This window comes from Nerophis ophidion, linkage group LG11, assembly GCF_033978795.1.
Source record: "Nerophis ophidion isolate RoL-2023_Sa linkage group LG11, RoL_Noph_v1.0, whole genome shotgun sequence".
In the NCBI taxonomy this organism is placed as follows: domain Eukaryota; kingdom Metazoa; phylum Chordata; class Actinopteri; order Syngnathiformes; family Syngnathidae; genus Nerophis; species Nerophis ophidion.
The window spans coordinates 3,212,475-3,231,667 of record NC_084621.1 but is presented as its reverse complement, the minus strand read 5'-3'; the positions used below and the strand labels follow the sequence as shown (position 1 = coordinate 3,231,667).

Genomic DNA, 19,193 nt, shown 5'->3' with positions numbered 1-19,193 from the left:
TTGGCCCTGGTGTGTGAGTGTGAATGTTGTTTGTCTGTGTTGGCCCTGTGATGAGGTGGCGACTTGTCCAGGGTGTACTCCACCTTCCGCCCGAATGCAGCTGAGATAGGCTCTAGCACCCCCACAAGACCCTGTAAGGGACAAGCGATAGAAAATGGATGGATGGATACAGTTAAACCATGGACGTGATTTCTGTTTAAGGCCAAATATAGAGCTCTGACCAGCTGATGCACATTAAACAGGACCTGCACTTTTTAATAAATTGGCTTATTCACAATGCTTATGTGGACAAATTAAATATATTTTTTTAATGCATTCGAACTAGTAATTAAGGCCATGTCTACACTAAGCCGGATTACCCTTTTTAAACAAATAATTTTTTTGCCTAAGTCCCGTTTCAGCTAACCTGACTCTCGCCAGATCTTTGTAGTTCGCTGAGCTCCACACAAGGATCTGGGCTCGAGGGCATTGCAAACTCCTTCAAGATAGCAAAAAATGATGAACCAATCAGGATCGCCGGGCGAGATTACATAGATGTGGCGTAGCGCCGAAGCGACTGTTTGATTCAAACAACAATGGCGACACGCAGCGAGGAGTCGTGTGCTGACATTGATTCTGCTATTGCAACTGTTTTGCCACATCGATCATCAAGTGACATTGCTGCGTTGTTTCAGTAAAAGTTGTCTTAACTTTTCGCTCTGTCGTTATCCAATATGTCGGCTGTTCTGTTTTGGATTTCCCAGCGTCGCTCACATCAACGTTACAAGTTGATTTCGATGTGAGTGGTTGTATTAGCACGTCATTCAAGATAACGGACAGGTGGTTTATCCAATCACATACAATGCATCTCCTATTGAGAAGTCTCAGGTCTTTGTGTGGAGCTCAGCGAACTACAAGGATCTGACGAGAGTCAGGTTACGTTTCAGCCACACTAAACCAGCGTTTAAGGTTCCCCTCCTAGGACAAATTTTTACACGGATAAGTGCGCCATGTATTTCTTGAATCTCTGGCTCCTAGCTTTGTATGGACTCATTGATTGTTTACAAACTGAGTTCGGAGAGGAAGTGACGCCAGAAAGACCGTGCCCCACACCAGAAGTGTCAGAACGCTCCACATAATAAAGCGGTTTCGGAACTCGGAGCTAGCCACTGGAAATATGGAAGCACACTGGATTTGAGTTATTTGAAATACCACAACACTGGATATTGTTCAGATAAGTTAAATCGAAGAACCTGCACACAAAGCAACACTGGAGGTGACTATGATGTGCGCATTTTCCGCGCATGCGTATTACGTCACGTTGCGCTGGCTGACAGAGAGCGGCAAGGGGTCTGAAACGACCATTGTGTGTGTGTGTGTGTGTGTGTGTGTGTGTGTGTGTGTGTGTGTGTGGACAAGGATAAGGTTAGGGTGGAATTTACCCTGGATAACCTTAGCAGGCTTATTGTAAACATGACCCTAAGTGCGAGCAAAAGTCATCTAACAATGGAGGCAATGGGAGTCACTATTCTGCACTTTAAAAAAAAAAGCATCCAAACACCCCCATTAATATTTTATGTACGCGTAAGTACCAATGTAATTTTGTAGCAGGTACATTCATAATACATGTCGTATTCATGTATTTTGCGCATTTTAAGCATATGGCGGCACATTTATTTCACAAAGGCATCATGACGTTCGCTTTTTCCAGACATTGTGAGAGCCAACAAACATAATAAACGGCCACTTGCTGTACAATGTCTGCTCTCACTGTCATGCCTACAGTTAGGATGTTGATATATTCCTGTTTAGATTAAGAATGACTCCTCATTCTCGCGAAGAAAAATGGGGGGGTGGAACCAAGCGTCCGGTCTTTTTCGCCATTTCTGGGTCTAAGTTGGCTGTCAAAGTGTACCAACTTCTCAGCTTGTGTCCACATTATGCTTACTATCCAGGTGAGAAGCATGATTTATAATCTAAATTTAACTTTCACAAGCTCCAAGGCGAGAAGGCAGCTCACCAGCTCATGATGTCAATGCAGCGTTATAAGGAAGTGAGACAATGCGCTGCTAAAAATAGATCCATTAAGTTGGCGTTTAAAATAATATCCCCAATACGTAGTTAATATTCAGTTTTACAAATGGAATATCGTTGGAGCTTGTTGGATGGTTATGTATTGGGTTTTATGGTTGGAATAGAAACAAGGATGTCATTACTTCATGGCTCCCATTCACTCCATTGTAAGCAGACTTTTATTTATTTATTTTCATTATTAAGTTAGAATGCACTGAAAAAGACGTGTTCTTGTCTCTCATAAGACACAATTCCAAAAAAAGTGCAGTTCCTCTTTTAAAGCAGTCGACTCATGCCCTTTTAAGGACCCATAGCACCAGATGACTGATATTTTACTCACAAGTTCTCTTTATTAGACTTAAACTTTCTTTTATTGTCATTAAAATTTGAACTTTACAGTACAGATAAAAACACAATTTTGTTGCATTAGCTCATTGTAGTGCAGGATAAAAGCATTTATGGATTTTTTTTGCTCTTGAAAATGAAACTGGCAGACGTTTCCCATGATATCAAATAATTTTTAAGTAATTGGTAGATAACCAGCTGTACTTAAAATGTCCTCTTGCTCAGACTCAATATTCCTCCAGCACTTGGTGTGGCGTCATCTACAGCAGGGGCCCCCAACTATTTTTCCACTTAAGGACTTGTTTAATGTATTTTCACATACATGCTTTCCAAGTGTGGCAGATAACAACAGAAAAAATAAGCATGAAAAATCAACTCACCATAAAGCTGAAGTACTGGGAGCCCTTGGGCGTGTTTCTTTCCCCAGCACATTGATGGCATACACTATATACCAGTGTTTCTTAACCTAGAATGTAATATGTTGTTTTTTTCAGCTGTGGTCCCTATAAACAAACAGAAGAAGTCTGGCGCTAATATCATAGAGAAATTTCTTAAGTGCAAAAATTATGACAAAAGTTGTGTACCTGTATTCCAATTTGCACTTTCATTTTATTGACAGTTTAGTTAAGAAACATATTTATTATTAATTTAGTTTATTTATTTTAGCTCAACATAATACATATTGTATGTAAATGTGTTTATTTGGTTGGTACTTCTTTTTATAATCAGGCTGACCTAAGTCTCAGGTTTAAGTGTTAGATTAATATTAATCTTTGTGATTGACACATGCGTTTATATAATTCATTTTAATGAAAATTATCAAAATCAAGAGTGACATTACTAATTCAGTGTTCACATTGGAGTGGTCCCCGGGTCCCTCTGTCGTGGAGAAGTTGGGTCCTGAGGTCAAACCCTGCTATATACAATGACCCTGCAAATGGAAATTAGCCTTTGGCTACAATCTGGCACATTAAGATGGTATACAGTATGTTCATTATGTGTGAATGTTGACTGTCTATCTGGGTTGGCCCTGCGATGAGTTGGCGACTTGTCCAGGGTGTACACCGCCTTCCGCCCGATTGTAGCTGAGATAGGCACCAGCGCCCCCCGCGACCCCAAAGGGAATAAGCGGTAGGAAATGGATGGATGGATGTTCATTATGTGTGAATGTTGTCTGTCTATCTGTGTTGGCCCAGCGATGAGGTGGCAACTTGTCCAGGTTGTACGCCGCCTTCCGCCCGATTGTAGCTGAAATAAGCACCAGCGCCCCACGCCAGGAATAAGCGGTAGAAAATGGATGGATGGAAGTTCATTATGTGCATCAATGTACTCTTAACAATTTGCAAATTCCTATCAGGAGTTTTAATATACACCTATCTATAAACACAATTATTGGTGTGTTTAGTGGGACAGGTGAAAGTAAGATGGATACAATGCTGTAGTTTATAAATTAATTGTTTCTGTGCATCCGGGTAGAAAATGCGCCACGGGCGTCTGTCGCCAACTACCAGTGTCTGGACCTGATCTACATAACTAGATAATAAGGAAAGGATAGGATGAACTTTATTAATCCCACAGTGGGAAAATCATGTGGTTGCAGTGCAGATACAAAAAGTCCACAGAAATTTGCTAAAAACACATGAGGGAAACTTCAAAGTACAATAAAGACATTAAAAAGAGCCAGAGCTGATGCAAACAGCTGCCACTTCAGCAGCAATTCTACCATTGCCTGTGTTTCCTCGTGCTCTTTCAGTATTTGCTCATGCATTTTGAGGAAAACATCAGTAGAAGAATATGCAAAATTTAGTATTAGCAGCTAACCTTATTTTTCTCAAATTTTTGAGCACCGATTTTTAATTTTCCACAGTTTTTCCGCAGGTTTTGACAAAGTCTTTCTCTCATCAAGAGTGCTCTTGATTTTTCGGGATTGCATTTGGCTGAGTCTGGCATGAGTCTTGTAAAATAGTTTCCGTCCCAACTTTGACCAATACATTTTTTAATATGATTGCTACAAATTACAATCCTGGCAGACATTTGATGTTTCCTTTCAATTCTGCACAAAAATACCGCGATTTGGGATGAAGATGCTACCAAAACTATGCCAGGGTTTCCCCCAGCTTGTCAATATACTTGTGTTACAATGTAAGACAAGCAGTATACTAGTGGTGGCTGCTGTTCTTTCAAATAGGGAATGCTAATATTCAACTATTGCAGTGGTTCTTAACCTGGGTTAGATTGAACCTTAGGGGTTTGGTGAGTCGGCCTCAGGGGTTCGGCAGAGGTCAAAACACACCCGACTCTTCGTCTCAATAAAAAGTTCTCCCTATCGGCGTATTACGGATACGGCAACAGCAGAAGTCACACTGATTCGCAGGTGTGTACTTTGTTGTGAGTTTATGCAGTCTAGTGTGAGTTTAGTGTCAGTTTTGTTCTTTGAACAAGGTGATGTTCATGCACGGTTCTTTTTGTGCACCTGTAAAAAACATGGTAACACTTTAGTATGGGGGACATATTCACCATTAACTATTTGCTTATTAACATGCAAATTAGTAACATTGGCTCTTAACCAGTCATCATTAAGTACTTATTAACGCCTTATTTGGCATGGCTTCATTATAACCCTAACCAAATAACTCCAAATTAAGTCTTTGTTACTTAGAATATGTTCCCCTAGTGTCCAAAAACCTCTAAATTAAGTCTTTGTTACGTAGAATATGGTCTCCATACCAAAGTGTTACCAAAAACACATAACTTTGTCTTGAATTTGAAAAAAAATATATATATATATTTTTCACTAAGAAGGGTTCGGTGAATGTGCATATGAAACTAACGGGGTTCGGTACCTCCAACAAGGTTAAAAACCACTGAACTATTTTCTAATCTTGAGTACAGTCTCCATTAACAAATAAATGATATAAAGATGCTTTGTTTTACAAATAAAAAGTCACTCAAAGGATTGTAAAATGGTCCCTATCAATAACAACCACGTAATAATAATTGAAAAGTTTATATTTTAAGAACCCTGATTAGCTCATTTAATCAAAAAGGGATTCAGCCTCAGACGGATCCTCCAATCATCATGGCGGAGCCCACTTCTCATATATTTCGAGAGAAGCTCTCATTCTGTGGGTGGGACGAAGCCGAGCATTCTATGAGGCGCCGCCCTAGTGGTGACATACCAGTGTTCCTGTTCTGTTTACTTACAATGTATGTCTGCTTGAACGGGTCTGTGCTGAAAATGTAATTTTGCTGTATTTTTTAAGTGCAATAACAAAGTTGTATATCATCCATTTTATTCAATGACTGTCCAGTTTGGCTGCAGTGGAAAAACCCCCTTTATGCTCCGAATGAATGAGAAAAATTTGTGTTTGGTGTTGCGATAGTAGCTAATTCCAAACAAAAATCAAATTCAATGATCCTAGCACATTTTTAGTCAATTAAATGTAAACACAATAGTGCATGTTTTAAGGCTTCTTTTTGTATTTCAGGGGAAGCTTAACTTCCCTTGAAGCCTTAGCGCAGTCACCACTGCCATATACAAATATACCCAGCAGGTCTTGTAGGTGAACAGCATGTTAGAAGGGAGTCAGATCCGTAACTTCAGGACAACTTCAGGATAACTTCAGGACTTCATTGTCCATGCGTTTGTTACGTCTCGCCTCGACTACTGTAACGTATTATTTTCGGGTCTCCCCATGTCTAGCATTAAAAGATTACAGTTGGTACAAAATGCGGCTGCTAGACTTTTGACAAGAACAAGAAAGTTTGATCACATTACGCCTGTACTGGCTCACCTGCACTGGCTTCCTGTGCACTTAAGATGTGACTTTAAGGTTTTACTACTTACGTATAAAATACTACACGGTCTAGCTCCATCCTATCTTGCCGATTGTATTGCACCATATGTCCCGGCAAGAAATCTGCGTTCAAAGGACTCCGGCTTGTTAGTGATTCCCAAAGCCCAAAAAAAGTCTGCGGGCTATAGAGCGTTTTCCGTTCGGGCTCCAGTACTCTGGAATGCCCTCCCGGTAACAGTTCGAGATGCCACCTCACCAGGATTGTAAGTCTCACCTTAAAACTCATTTGTATACTCTAGCCTTTAAATAGACTCCCTTTTTAGACCAGTTGATCTGCCGTTTCTTTTCTTTTTCTTCTATGTCCCACTCTCCCTTGTGGAGGGGGTCCGGTCCGATCCGGTGGCCATGTACTGCTTTCCTGTGTATCGGCTGGGGACATCTCTGCGATGATCCGCCTCCGCTTGGGATGGTTTCCTGCTGGCTCCGCTGTGAACGGGACTCTCGCTGCTGTGTTGGATCCGCTTTGGACTGGACTCTCGTGACCGTGTTGGATCCATTATGGATTGATCTTTCACAGTATCATGTTCTCATATGTTCTCATAGTCATCAATATCACAGTATCATGTTCTCATAGTCATCATTGTCACCGACGTCCCACTGGGTCATTATCGTCACCGACGTCCCACTGGGTGTGAGTTTTCCTTGCCCTTATGTGGGCCTACCGAGGATGTCGTAGTGGTTTGTGCAGCCCTTTAAAACACTAGTGATTTAGGGCTATATAAGTAAACATTGATTGATTGATTGATTGACAAGGGTTGGCTTTAAAGGCTGGGTTGATTGAGCTGGAGTGCAATTAGTGGCTGTGTGTGTGCCATGGTTGGAGAAGCTGCCACCCCACCTAAAGTCGCCAGCCGCTGGGGCCAAGGTTCAGGCGTAGCGACCGCACGAGTGGCGCCTCGATCTTAACGCCAAGGCTACAGAAAATTGCGTGCGTCTTGCTTACAGTTGATTGTTTTTCAGTGGCTGAATTTTTGGTGCATCACGAGTCAGTAGTGCGCAAATAATAGACTATATATCCATTCATACAATGTATTACTTGAATTTGTTTCCACGAAAAAGTAAATTTTTAAGATGTGGTGGATTTTACTTTGCTGTGGCGCCGCAAGTAGGAGATACCCTGTACGCAGTATTAAATGACCTCCACTTCTGTAGGTGACGTCAGCAGGCTGATGTAGGCCTGCCTGTATTTTGGAGCTAAAAGGGTGTTCCAAAATTATACTGAAACTCATTACAAAAACCAACCTAAAATCACTACTGTCTATTATGGGGGTACATTTACCTGATATAATTTTTAGGTCCAGAAGGGTGATAATGTGTTAATTTTAGCATTAGAGTAGCAGCGAAACCCTTCAATAGAATTGCTTGGTTCCTGAATTGCAGTGTAATGATTCGCCCAGAATCAGCAGGGTTTCTCTTTATTGTAACTAATCGTGGCATGCGGCCGCACCTTAAAAATACGGGGTTATTTTTTACATGAAAACAAATTCAAGTAATAATATATTGTAGCCTCTAAAAAAGTGTGACGCTATTTTTTTTTTAGCTCCTATTGCTAATTTTATGCTTACAAATTGGCCCAGTTCCAACAGGTATTGCCTCCCATGAACAACACAATGTCATCTCCATGCTTCCCCAGACACACAACACTTCCTCATTCTCTGCCAATCCACTTTTTGCCAGTCGTTTTTTAATAAAGAAAAAGTCACAAAGTCTCAAGACAATTGAAAAAAAGTATGCTGTACAATAATCGGCAACAATTGAAAATAGAGGAAAAACCAATATAATATTAAAAAAATATGTTATTACTAATTTATTACAGATGTTTTTAATTGTTTGTATACATTTTTTAAATCGTTTTTAAAAGTAAAATAATATCCATCCATCCTTTTTCTACTGCTTGTCCCTTTTGGGGTTGCAGGGAGTGCCGGAGCCTAGTTGCAAATTATACGATGATATGGTGACCACGCCCCCACCGCCCCATGTATCTTGGCGAACTAGAGGAAACCCTGATCAAGAAATAATGATTCCAAGTTGCTCGCTAATCCTCTGGCTGGTCTCTGCTGAACAAACAGTACAAGTTAGCAGACGCACGGAAAGACAGCGGACTCCAATGCCTGTGTTGAATTGGCCAGCAGAAACACAGCAGACTCATGATTAGGTTCACTGATTCAATCTAACAACTCACTGGATGGAGACCTCACAGCCTTCTATGATTCATTTAAGTAGTTACACTAACTCCAGTTTGCTTACTCGCCGGAAACACCACAGACTCATGATTCATTTGGTTCACCGGACTTAGGTCAGCAGACTCCCTTGAAATGTCTTAGACTCAATGGAAACACTGCAGACCCATGATTCATTTTGATTTTGTTTAACTGACTCCAGACAGCAGACTCACTGGATACACGAGACTTAATATTGCAATTGAATTGATTCATTGACCCAAATCATTGAATTCACTGGAAATACTGCAGACTCGGATGGTTCTGCAAAATTGATTCACTGACTTGACTCGCTAAAAACACCACTGACTCATAAGACTCATTTGGTTCATTGACTCGAGTAAACAGAATTGGAACCTCTTTAGGGTTACAAGCGTCTTGAAGCAATTGAGGCAAAATAAAGCACACTGCTTGGCTGTATCCAACTTGGGTGCTGTTGAGTCAGTGTCATTTTAGCAACAAAATTCTACGTTGCTATCAAAGTAAAGCAAGAAATCAGTTGTGGTTTAGTCTGAGGTCAGTTTGGTGACATGGTTTAAGAGGTTTATGGTCTGTGACTCCTGAGTACATATGGGAGGAAAATAAAGATATGGAGAGGAACTTTGGCTTACTCAGGAGTCATTTTAATTGTAGCCTTGACAAGTTGAGACACATGCGCTATTTACAGCCTGGAACCGCTGCATGTTGTATTTCTCCTGTTTTGTCTATCAAGAATGTTGAAACTTGATTGGGACAAGGCTGTTTGGGTGCACATTGCTTTTAATTATTCATCTCAGTATGATCAAAGGCGCAGTGCAGCACGGGTGCTCCCATGAATGAAGTCTAGTGACCTGTAAGGGGGTTCTGTGCCTGCATTAATAACCCTGGCCTAGAAGACACACTTTCCCATACACTGGGTGCGCTGTTTACACCAAAACAATAGAGAGATTATAACAAAAACATACTGACATGCAGTGACACAATGAGGGAGGCAAGAGCAGACATGGTCCATAATGCATGGTTAAGTATTAACTATATTTACAGTAGGTCACTGCATCTCCCGTCCAAAGGCAAAACCCAGTAACTCAATTTTGGTCAAAACTGAGCTGATAATAATTTTGGAGTTCCTAGGTGATATGCTTTACATTAGTGTATGCGATATTATAATTTGTTCCGTAAGTAAGCTGTTACACGCATGGCAGGACCTAGCAACTACCACATAACCGCATAGATACAACAGAAAAACCTAGTATCTCAAGGGACCAATCGGAGCTTCTTTGTCAGTCGCCTTATTGTCTTTAATGAGACATTTGCACGAATGGGGGCCGACGGTCAACCTGATTATGTGATATTTGGGAGATTGGCCCAGGACGTTGCAAGCACCTTCATTAAATGTATTGTTCTTGATTCTTCCCCTTGCATACTCTTTTGGGCAGATAACTGTGGAGGTCAAAATAAAAACTGGACGCTGTACACGGCTCTTGCCCAATGTGCAAACGCAGAATGGGGCCCACCCGAGATTGTAATAAAATATCTGGAGAAAGGGCATAGGTTCATGAGAGCAGATTCAATCCATGGCTCAATCGGCAAGAAAATGAAAGCTCAAGAAAACATCTATACGTTTGATGACTTTGTAGATCTTTGTAAGACAGCATCAAGATAGATTGGTTTTCCTTTGTTTTCTCAAAATCAGCTAGAAGTGAGTTACTAGGTTTTGCCTTTGGACGGTAGAGATGTCATGTCATCTTCACTATGCAAGAGTAAATTATTTCAGAGCAATACTACAGTATATAAACAAGATTAAATCATTTATACCTGCCAAGTGTTAAACCACCGCTGACTTCAGCCTTCTTTTTGATAGCGTAGAAATCTTGCGACCACCTCACATACTGTAGACCATGGCAACTTCCTGATGTAATATTGGACCTTTTAAGAAACTTAAACTCTTGGGTAAGGGTCAAGATATACAAACCACATTACAAAGTAGCTGCAAACTGGAAGTGATTGTGTAGAGCAGAAGTGACACTTTTCAGTTCATGTGACTGAAGGATGAGGAACATGTGTAAAGTAATGACGTTATGATGAGCCATTGCCCAAACTGTTCCTCACGTAGGTAGAGCAAAGATTAAACCAGCACAGATCCAGAGAACCACTGCTTGCGGGTAAAGGGGGGAGGCAAAACAGCACACAGAAGATGATGTCATTGTGCTGTAATGCAACATTTCTCTTCACCGCAAAAGGGTCTCTCTCAACTCCAGGATCAAGTTTCAAGACAGATTGGCTCTTGGACAGTTGGGGCAGATGTTGGAGTTGATCTCACAGTATCTAAAATGCTTATGACCGCATTGAGGAACAAATGATGTAACCTGTTTCCGCAGATAATTGACATTGATTATTCACAGTAATAATATTTGAGTTTCCCCAACCATTTTGTCAACACTTCCACACTGTCACCAATTTTCAAACTGTTGCCTTTTAGGTACAATGCAATATTTTGTCGAGTCATGTAAACAGCTAAACAACATTGTTTTTCAGTCCGTCATGTAAACAGCCCATAAAAAGTCCACAACAAAAAACCTGGCTATTTGAGACAATGGCAACTTCAACAGATAAGAGATTATAACCACGACTAATTTGAGAAAGAACATTTTGGGCTTTCCTGTCAGGGTCACGTTATGCAATCTTCACTTTAAGATTCTTAAGAGCTTGCTGGGGTTTTTTGTCATGTCAGAACTTGAAGTGTAGTATGCGTGTGTCTTGACAAAGAGAATTGGAAATTACACAAACTCAAAGTTCTTCCTGGTAATACACAGGGCAGCAGGTTAAAGAAGGATGAATGTGACAAGTCGTCATCACAGAAACAGAGTTGTTTAAGTAACGTGACTGGCAGTAGCATATAGTCGAGTATACAAGGGAGACAACAAGCCCTTTGACTCGCGCTCCTGTTTAAGACCAGTGGTCTTTTGACACTGCATGGAGTTTTTGTAAAGACACTGTTGTAAGATCGACGTTTGTTTAACATCGAGCATGTGTGAGGTGAGCTGACCCTCTTTTTTTGACGTACCTTGCATGATAATGTTACTTATAGATCCGTGACTCACTTGGGACTGTGATTTATGTCCTCATAAACAACAGTGTGATAAATATTTTGAGCTGTCTGTGGAAGCCACATCTGCTCTGTATACAGGGTCCGTTGCTAATGGTCCAATCTTCCTTTCAAGCCTGACGTTGCCAAAGTTTTTGTGGTCAGGATTTGTAACTAAATAACTTTGCAACATCCGCTAGTTTTTTTTGTTTTTTGTTTTTTATTATTAGGCTGAATTCATTAGGCTGAATCCCTGCCCCAAGTGGAGGAGTTCAAGTACCTAGGAGTCTTGTTCACGTGTGGGGGAAGAGTGGATCGTGAGATCGACAGGCAGATCGGTGCGGCGTCTTTAGTAATGCGGACGTTGTATCGACCCGTTGTGGTGAAGAAGGAGCTGAGCCGGAAGGCAAAGCTCTCAATTTACCGGTCGATCTACGTTCCCATCCTCACCTATGGTCATGAGCTTTGGGTCATGACCGAAAGGATAAGATCACGGGTACAAGCGGCCGAAATGAGTTTCCTCCGCCGGGTGGCGGGGCTCTCCCTTAGAGATAGGGTGAGAAGCTCTGCCATCCGGGAGGAGCTCAACGTAAAGCCGCTGCTCCTCCACATCGAGAGGAGCCAGATGAAGTGGTTCGGGCATCTGGTCAGGATGCCACCCAAACGCCTCCCTAGGGATGTGTTTAGGGCACGTCCAGCTGGTAGGAGGCCACGGGGAAGACCCAGGACACGTTGGGAAGACTATGTCTCCCGGCTGGCCTGGGAACGCCTCGGGATCCCCCGGGAAGAGCTAGACGAAGTGGCTGGAGATAGGGAAGTCTGGGTTTCCCTGCTTAGGCTGCTGCCCCCGCGACCCGACCTCGGATAAGCGGAATATGATGGATGGATGGATGGATGGATGGATGGATGGATGAATCCATACCTAATCCACTGTAAGCCATAACAAACCTCAATTTTACCTGACTATCTAAAATTTAAAAGGAAAATAATAATGACTTCAGAAGATCATACAAGGTGCAAAATAAGTGGTTGAACATTTTTTTTTCTTTAAAAATGGTAATATTTGAATGATTGGTTTTAAAACATTGGTGAAATCCATGCTCCTGCCAGCTCTTGCTGTAATTTTCTATCAAGAAATGTGAAAAGGCTCCCACAAAATAACAGTGTTGTTGCAATTACATTAGGCACATCCCATATGTTGAAATGACAATATAAACAATAGAATCATATCATAATAACATATTTATGTCATTCTACAATCTATATCGTGATATCACCTGTTGGTACAATCGTGTAAATAATAAGGCCTGTAATCGCATGTGTTAACACGTTAACTTTAGGGCTGGTACTATTAATCGTCTAAATCGATTAATTTGACAAAGAAAATAAGTGCAGAGGTATATTTTGTTGCTTTTTCTAATCTTTTGAAAAGTGTAACTCATAAAATTTGATCAAATCCAGGCCGCATGGATTGTTCCGTACTTTAAATACGTAAAGATACTGCACGATCGTTGCAATAGAGGGCAGGTGAGAGCTGCAAACAGTACAAAATTGTTATTTATGGAGGTGGGGGAAATAATCGTTTTTCAGATGCATCGCAATTGGGACTTGGACAATTATAAAATAGATTAGCAAACGTCAATAATCGATAATTGTATTTATTGTAAATAAAGTAATATAGACAGTTCTAAAATTGGACTGCAGCGAGCCACCTCACTAAGAGATCGGACCAGCTCCTTTACTACAGGGCTCTTACGTTCCAGTTTTGCACACATTCCCATGAATTTAATAAATGTGATGGGAATTTTTTGTTACAAATACAAGTGATAAACACTTATTTGGTGCAAAAAAAAATAAAAGTAAAACTGCATCAAAATACATAAATTAAAGATGCATCAATAATTGATTTTTAATCGAATCGTAGCTCCTGAATAGTACTCGAATCTTGAGGCGGCCAAAGATTCCCACCTACTGGTTATTTCACTATTTTACCTGGAATACACACAGAGGCTTAATGTGTCTTTTAATTCGATTACTCATTTAATCGAGCAAAATAAATGATAAATTATTCACATTATTGAAATCTGCGGCCCTTGTTAACTTTCACAATCTTTATTAGACTACAATATATATTTGCATTGATTTTTTTTTAATAAATGTTTTATGCTTTCCATCTAAATTGAGACAATTGTTATTGTGTTCCTTCACAGGTGTAAATATCAACGATGGAGAGCTCCAGCAGCAGCAGCAAGCCGATGATGGTGACATCCTCACTTAACTTTACGGTCACCACGCCGTCTTTCTACAACCAGCCCAAGAAGTTTGCATCGGTGGCCCCTCCGCGGCCCAAAAGTCTGACACCACCTTCGGCTCCGTCACCGACACCAATGTCTGTGGGCACAGGCGTGATTGGACGAGTGGGTGAAGTGCCCCCAGCACCCTCCTTGCTGTGTTACGGTAATCCCTCATTACATTATTATAGTGGAAGTCGCCTCCATTGTGAGAGTGAACATTTTGAATGACTAAAACACTGGATTGTGAGTAGTTTGCTCCATAGTTTATATAATCAAACAGACAAAATCTGGGCAGGTGTAATTAGTCCCTTGAGTTGCATTTACTTTCCTTCAGGTGATGTGTAAGTAAAAACATTTCAAGACAACACTGCAAATAAACAGATGAGAACACAAACCTATTCAAAGTCTAGCTTTTAAGATATTTCCTCGCTAAACACATTTCAGCATTACGGTTTTAATGAAATAGTCTCTGGTTGTTGATCATTGACAGTGTTCAAAGTTACAAAAGTGAAAACAGATCTTTCGCTCTTTGTGCCAACATATTGAAATATTTTTCATGACTGAGCAATGGCGTGCAAAGATAGTTAAGGAGAGTATTTGTGTAACCACCAAAAAACACCTGTGGCTCCAATTCAAGTAGGCGTAAACTTGCACAGCACTCGGTAATGCATCAGCTCTGCCATTAATTATAATTTACTTTACAGGGTTTCCCCTAGAATGCCCAGACACCTGTGGTAGTGGGAGGCGTGTCTGTGGGCGTGCTCAATATGACACCATCATATTATTTGTTATGATGCATATATTTTCTTTAGAAATGCAAAAACATGTTTATATACATTTAAAACAAATCTGTTATTAATTTATAGTATTAATATATATTTTTCTTACATAATGTTGTTTTGCTCTATTTTTCAATTGTTGCTGCTTATTTTACTACGTACTTTGTTGAGAATGTTTTTTTTCCCCTAGAGATTTCTTCAGTCCTTTTAGCCACTCTTTCTTTATTAAAACAATTTGGCAACAAATCTAGCACCTACTTCATATATTATTGTAGACTGTACTCTTGTTTAATAGACTTTTTACTTCTGTTGCTCTGTCAGCGACGTAAAGCGAGCTGCAGAGAGCCTGACGTCATACTTGCTTTGCGCTGCTGGGAGCCTTTCTCCTTAAAAGCCACCAGTGTCATTTTAAATTTAGAGGATTGCTCTTTGCTGATATCTCAGATACAATAAAGTGAGTCCACATCACGGACATGCTACCTTCAATCTAGACAACCCCATGTGTATGGTTTACGTCGTAACATTATCTGGTTTCGTAAGCGGTCTTACAATAATCAAATAAAGTCTTTTTTTGGCAGCCAATTTTTCAGTGCATCATTAGTCAATAGTGCCTAAAATAAAAACAATATATATCCAATTATACTTAATGTGTATGTTAGTGTGTTCATTTTTCCCATGATCTGTGAACACCGTGTCGGTGAAGAATGAGAAAGTGTCGGTGGAGAATGAGAAAGTGTTGTAGTGTGTCGAGGAGTGAAACACGAAGGGGTCTATGCACGGAGAGAATACTTGTTGAAATTGCGCCCATTGTTAGTATAAGATTGGCAATAAAAGATAAAAACTGTCAGACTTGGTGTGTTTTCTAGATGCTACAATACATTATATTACTTTTTTTTATTTAAAAAAAAAAAAAGCTAATTTTTTAAGGTGTGGTGGGTAATATGTTGCTGCGGCGCACCGCCACAATCAAATACGTTAAGGGGGAATCCTGTTTTAATACTTCACCCTCTCATTTATTTTCTTTCAGATTTCCCACCTCCTCCTCCTCCTCCTCCTCCTCCGATGGATGACGATTTGCCAGCCCCTCCCCCCGAATGTCAGATCACGCCTCCGGCCTCTGACGCCCCGGCTCCAGCCTTCCCGGCTCCGCCACCGGTCGACGAGGAACTTCCCCTGCCACCAGCCCCCGAAGAAAGCGCTCGGTTGCCCAGCTTTGCCTCGCCCCCTCCTCCGCCACCTGCGCCTCCCCTCCACGCCACTGGTACTAGTTTTCCCAGTGCAGTTGGGCATCCACTGGTAAGCCAGGATTGACATTGTGACAAATTAATCAAATAACATAGAATAATAATTATTGAAATAGTGATTAAAATACATTAGAAACCATCACATAGGAAATGTTTAGAACAATTCCCCATGTCTCCAATATCAATTGTTCCACGGTTATTAGTTAATAGGGGATTAAATAAGGGGTAACATGTGATTGACTACATGTGGCGAAAAGTCAAAAGGGGAATAATTATTTTTTTACTAAGAATTAGCGATACATATAATAGATTTTTTCTTTACGTATTAGAATGCTTTCATGACCATTAAATGATGATTATGTCCTTGGCTTTCCAGATTGTTAACCGAATAGTACTTTTCTGACATTCAATTATGTGTCCAAATTAAAAACCATCATTTTCCTATTGAGCCTGCCAAACACGTCTTATGATTCCTGTAAATAGAAGGGAACTAGCAACACAAGCAGCCTTTTAATAAGGCCTTGAAAAATTGGTTACTTGGAAGCCAAAATTGGAAACTCAGTCGATCGGCTATTGGTATGAAATGTAAGCGTATATTAAATTGAATCTTGGAATTTTTTATTTTTTATTTTGTGAATCTGTGTAATATGTTTTTAATGTGTTTCATCTTAACATCAACTTGCCATGGACTAGAGGTAAACAATATCCATTGGCTATGATCTCACATACTACTTAATGTACATGTCAAAAGTTCATCAATATGTATTGTCCCTTTTAAATTAACTAAATCTAAAACCCATTTATTACATCATGCTTTGAACTGTTTTTCAATTTTCTTAAGCTAAACCTGAAATACTTAGAGTAACTTTGTATTATCTTGGCCCGTTTTGTGTTTGTAATGTACCTGTTTCTTTCCTCCTCTGTCCTTTCTCTTGCAGAGGGCCGTGCAGAAGCAAACAAGCTTCGATAAGCAAATCGACTCTCTGACCGACTTGCTTTCCGAAATGGAATCGCGGGGGCCCTTCAACCCTAAGGTAAAATAGCAGAAATGAAGACATAAACCTGAACAAACAAAGGCTGGTAAAAGACAATTAGGATGGACAGAGTGCTCCACAGAGTTTTAAAGGTAGCCAAGTGAGGCAATGACAACAGGGTTTGACTCACAGGATGATAATGATGAGATGAGAAAAAGATTCGGACCGAGGAAGGAAACAAAACAAAGACTTGGCCCGTCAGTGGAAATAATGTGGAGCGTTGCCAGTTCTGGTTTTATGAGTCTCAGTTCAGGTGGAAAGCTCAATGATAAGTAAAATGCACACACAGCACAACGGGCTGGCAGAGAAAGCAGCAGCAACAACAAAAAGTGAGGAGATTCTTGCAGAGAGCGTTGCACACTGGAGTGAGTCAGTGAGGAGCGTGAGAGTATGATGAAGCCAGAGTGTGTTGCCAGAGACCCAGTGAGAGGTCCATAAATGGAGTGTGTTTAGTCCAAGCAGGAGGTGCTGGATCACGGCACAAATTGTTTGCTCCAAATCTGCAAAATAAATGTCAAAAAGCTGAAGCTCTGTTGATAAGCTCCAAACATGAGTGTTTGCTTTATCGCAGTGCCTCAGTCAGAAATGTTGATCTGTTGCGTGCCAGATATCACCTGAATTTAGCAGTTTGTTGTATAGTTTTGTTAATTAACAACTGAAGAGTCACATTTTACATGTATCCACAGTTGCCAAGCCAGTATTCCACAGCGACATCACCCAAACCAGCTGGTCCCCCGCCAACAGCCCCCAAACCAACGCTCTCATTCCTCCCACCTCCTGAGATGGGAGACCGCCCCCCTCCTGCACCGTGGGCAGAGGAGCTCAAAGCCCGCACCAGCCGACAGGCCAATCACAACTCGCCACCAGCAGCAGCCCCAAAATCCCCATTTGGAGCGAGAACAGCCACTTCCTCATCGTCGTTGGCAAAAAAACTCAACCAGAACCTGAACCAGTCGCCATATTCAGCCAGTGGTCAGCCAAAACCTTTCCTTGCATCAGCCACAAGCACTTTGCCACCACCTCCAGCTGCTCCCCCTGCACCTCCTTCTCCTTCAAACAACATGGCTACCAACAATCACATGAGGAGTCCTCCATTTGTCAATCAGGGAAACGTGAACCAAAGCCCACCTGCTGCCGTGCAACCTCCCCAACCTAAGACCATGACATCTCCTCCACCCGCCTCCTCTTTCAGTCAACCAAGGAAATCTCCTCCTGCATCCATGGTATGTTCACTGATACACTGAAAACCATAAATTGTAGCACAGACACAGGCGTTTAGCAATGACATTAAAGGCCTACTGAAATTAGATTTTCTTATTCAAACGGGAATAGCAGGTCCATTCTATGTGTCATACTTGATAATTTCGCGATATTGCCATATTTTTGCTGAAAGGGTTTAGTAGAGAACATCGACGATAAAGTTCGCAACTTTTGGTCACTAATAGAAAAGCCCTGCCTGTACCGGAAGTATGTGCGCGTGACGTCACTGGTTGCAGGGCTCCACTCATACACATATTCCCATTGTTTTTAATAGGAGCCACCAGCAGTAAGAGCAATTCAGACCGAGAAAGCGACAATTTCCCCATAAATTTGAGCGCGGATGAAAGATTTGTGAATTAGGATATTGATAGTGAAGGAATAGAAAAAAAAAGAAAAAGCGACGGCAGTGTGAGCATTTCAGATGTAATTAGACACATTTACTAGCATAATTCTGGAAGATCCGTTATCTGAGATTTTAAAGATTGTAAAGACGTACCTCGAGGTCGGATGGCTGCGGTGAACACGAAGTGTCTCAGAGAGAAGCCGAGGAGCCAAGCTCACAGCTGCCGCTGCTGCAGGACGACAGATAATCCAATGATTTCTCCGGTAAGATATATATCGCAATTTCTCCATCCAAAAACATGCTGGTTGACGTCGAGAAAACATGTTCGCTTGACCTCTCCGCTTCACAACCAACAAAGAAACATCGGCTGTGTCTCGGTGCTAAAGGCAGCTGCAATACACCGCTTTGCACCAACAGCATTGTTTTTTATAGTCTCCATTATTAAATGGACAAATTGCAAAAGATTCAGCAACACAGATGTCCAAAATATTGTGTAATTATGCGGTTAAAGCAGACAACTTTTAGCCGCGAGTGTGCAGCGCTAATATTTACTGACAGTCAGTGACGTCACGCGTACGCGTCATCATTCCGCGACGTTTTCAACAAGAAACTCGCGGGAAATTTAAAATTACAATTTAGTTAACTAAAAAGGCCGTTTTGGCATGTGTTGCAATGTTAATATTTCATCATTGATATATAAAC

At 41.0% G+C, this 19,193-nt stretch overlaps 1 protein-coding gene across 4 annotated transcripts in view; it reads left to right on the top strand.

Moving 5' to 3' along the window:
* The window catches only part of zyx (zyxin), a 30,387-nt gene that overhangs the window by 7,144 nt on the left and 4,050 nt on the right, over window positions 1–19,193 (top strand). For 3 of the 4 annotated variants that reach the window (XM_061914925.1, XM_061914926.1, XM_061914924.1), the window contains 4 exons: window positions 13,748–13,994; window positions 15,638–15,906; window positions 16,793–16,888; window positions 17,575–18,111. In XM_061914925.1, coding sequence (XP_061770909.1) covers window positions 13,763–13,994; window positions 15,638–15,906; window positions 16,793–16,888; window positions 17,575–18,111 — 1,134 coding nt within the window. In that variant the 5' untranslated portion in view covers window positions 13,748–13,762. Of the gene's footprint in view, window positions 1–11,275; window positions 11,489–13,747; window positions 13,995–15,637; window positions 15,907–16,792; window positions 16,889–17,574; window positions 18,112–19,193 lie in introns of those variants that run through there. The other variant, XM_061914927.1, reaches the window with a different exon arrangement.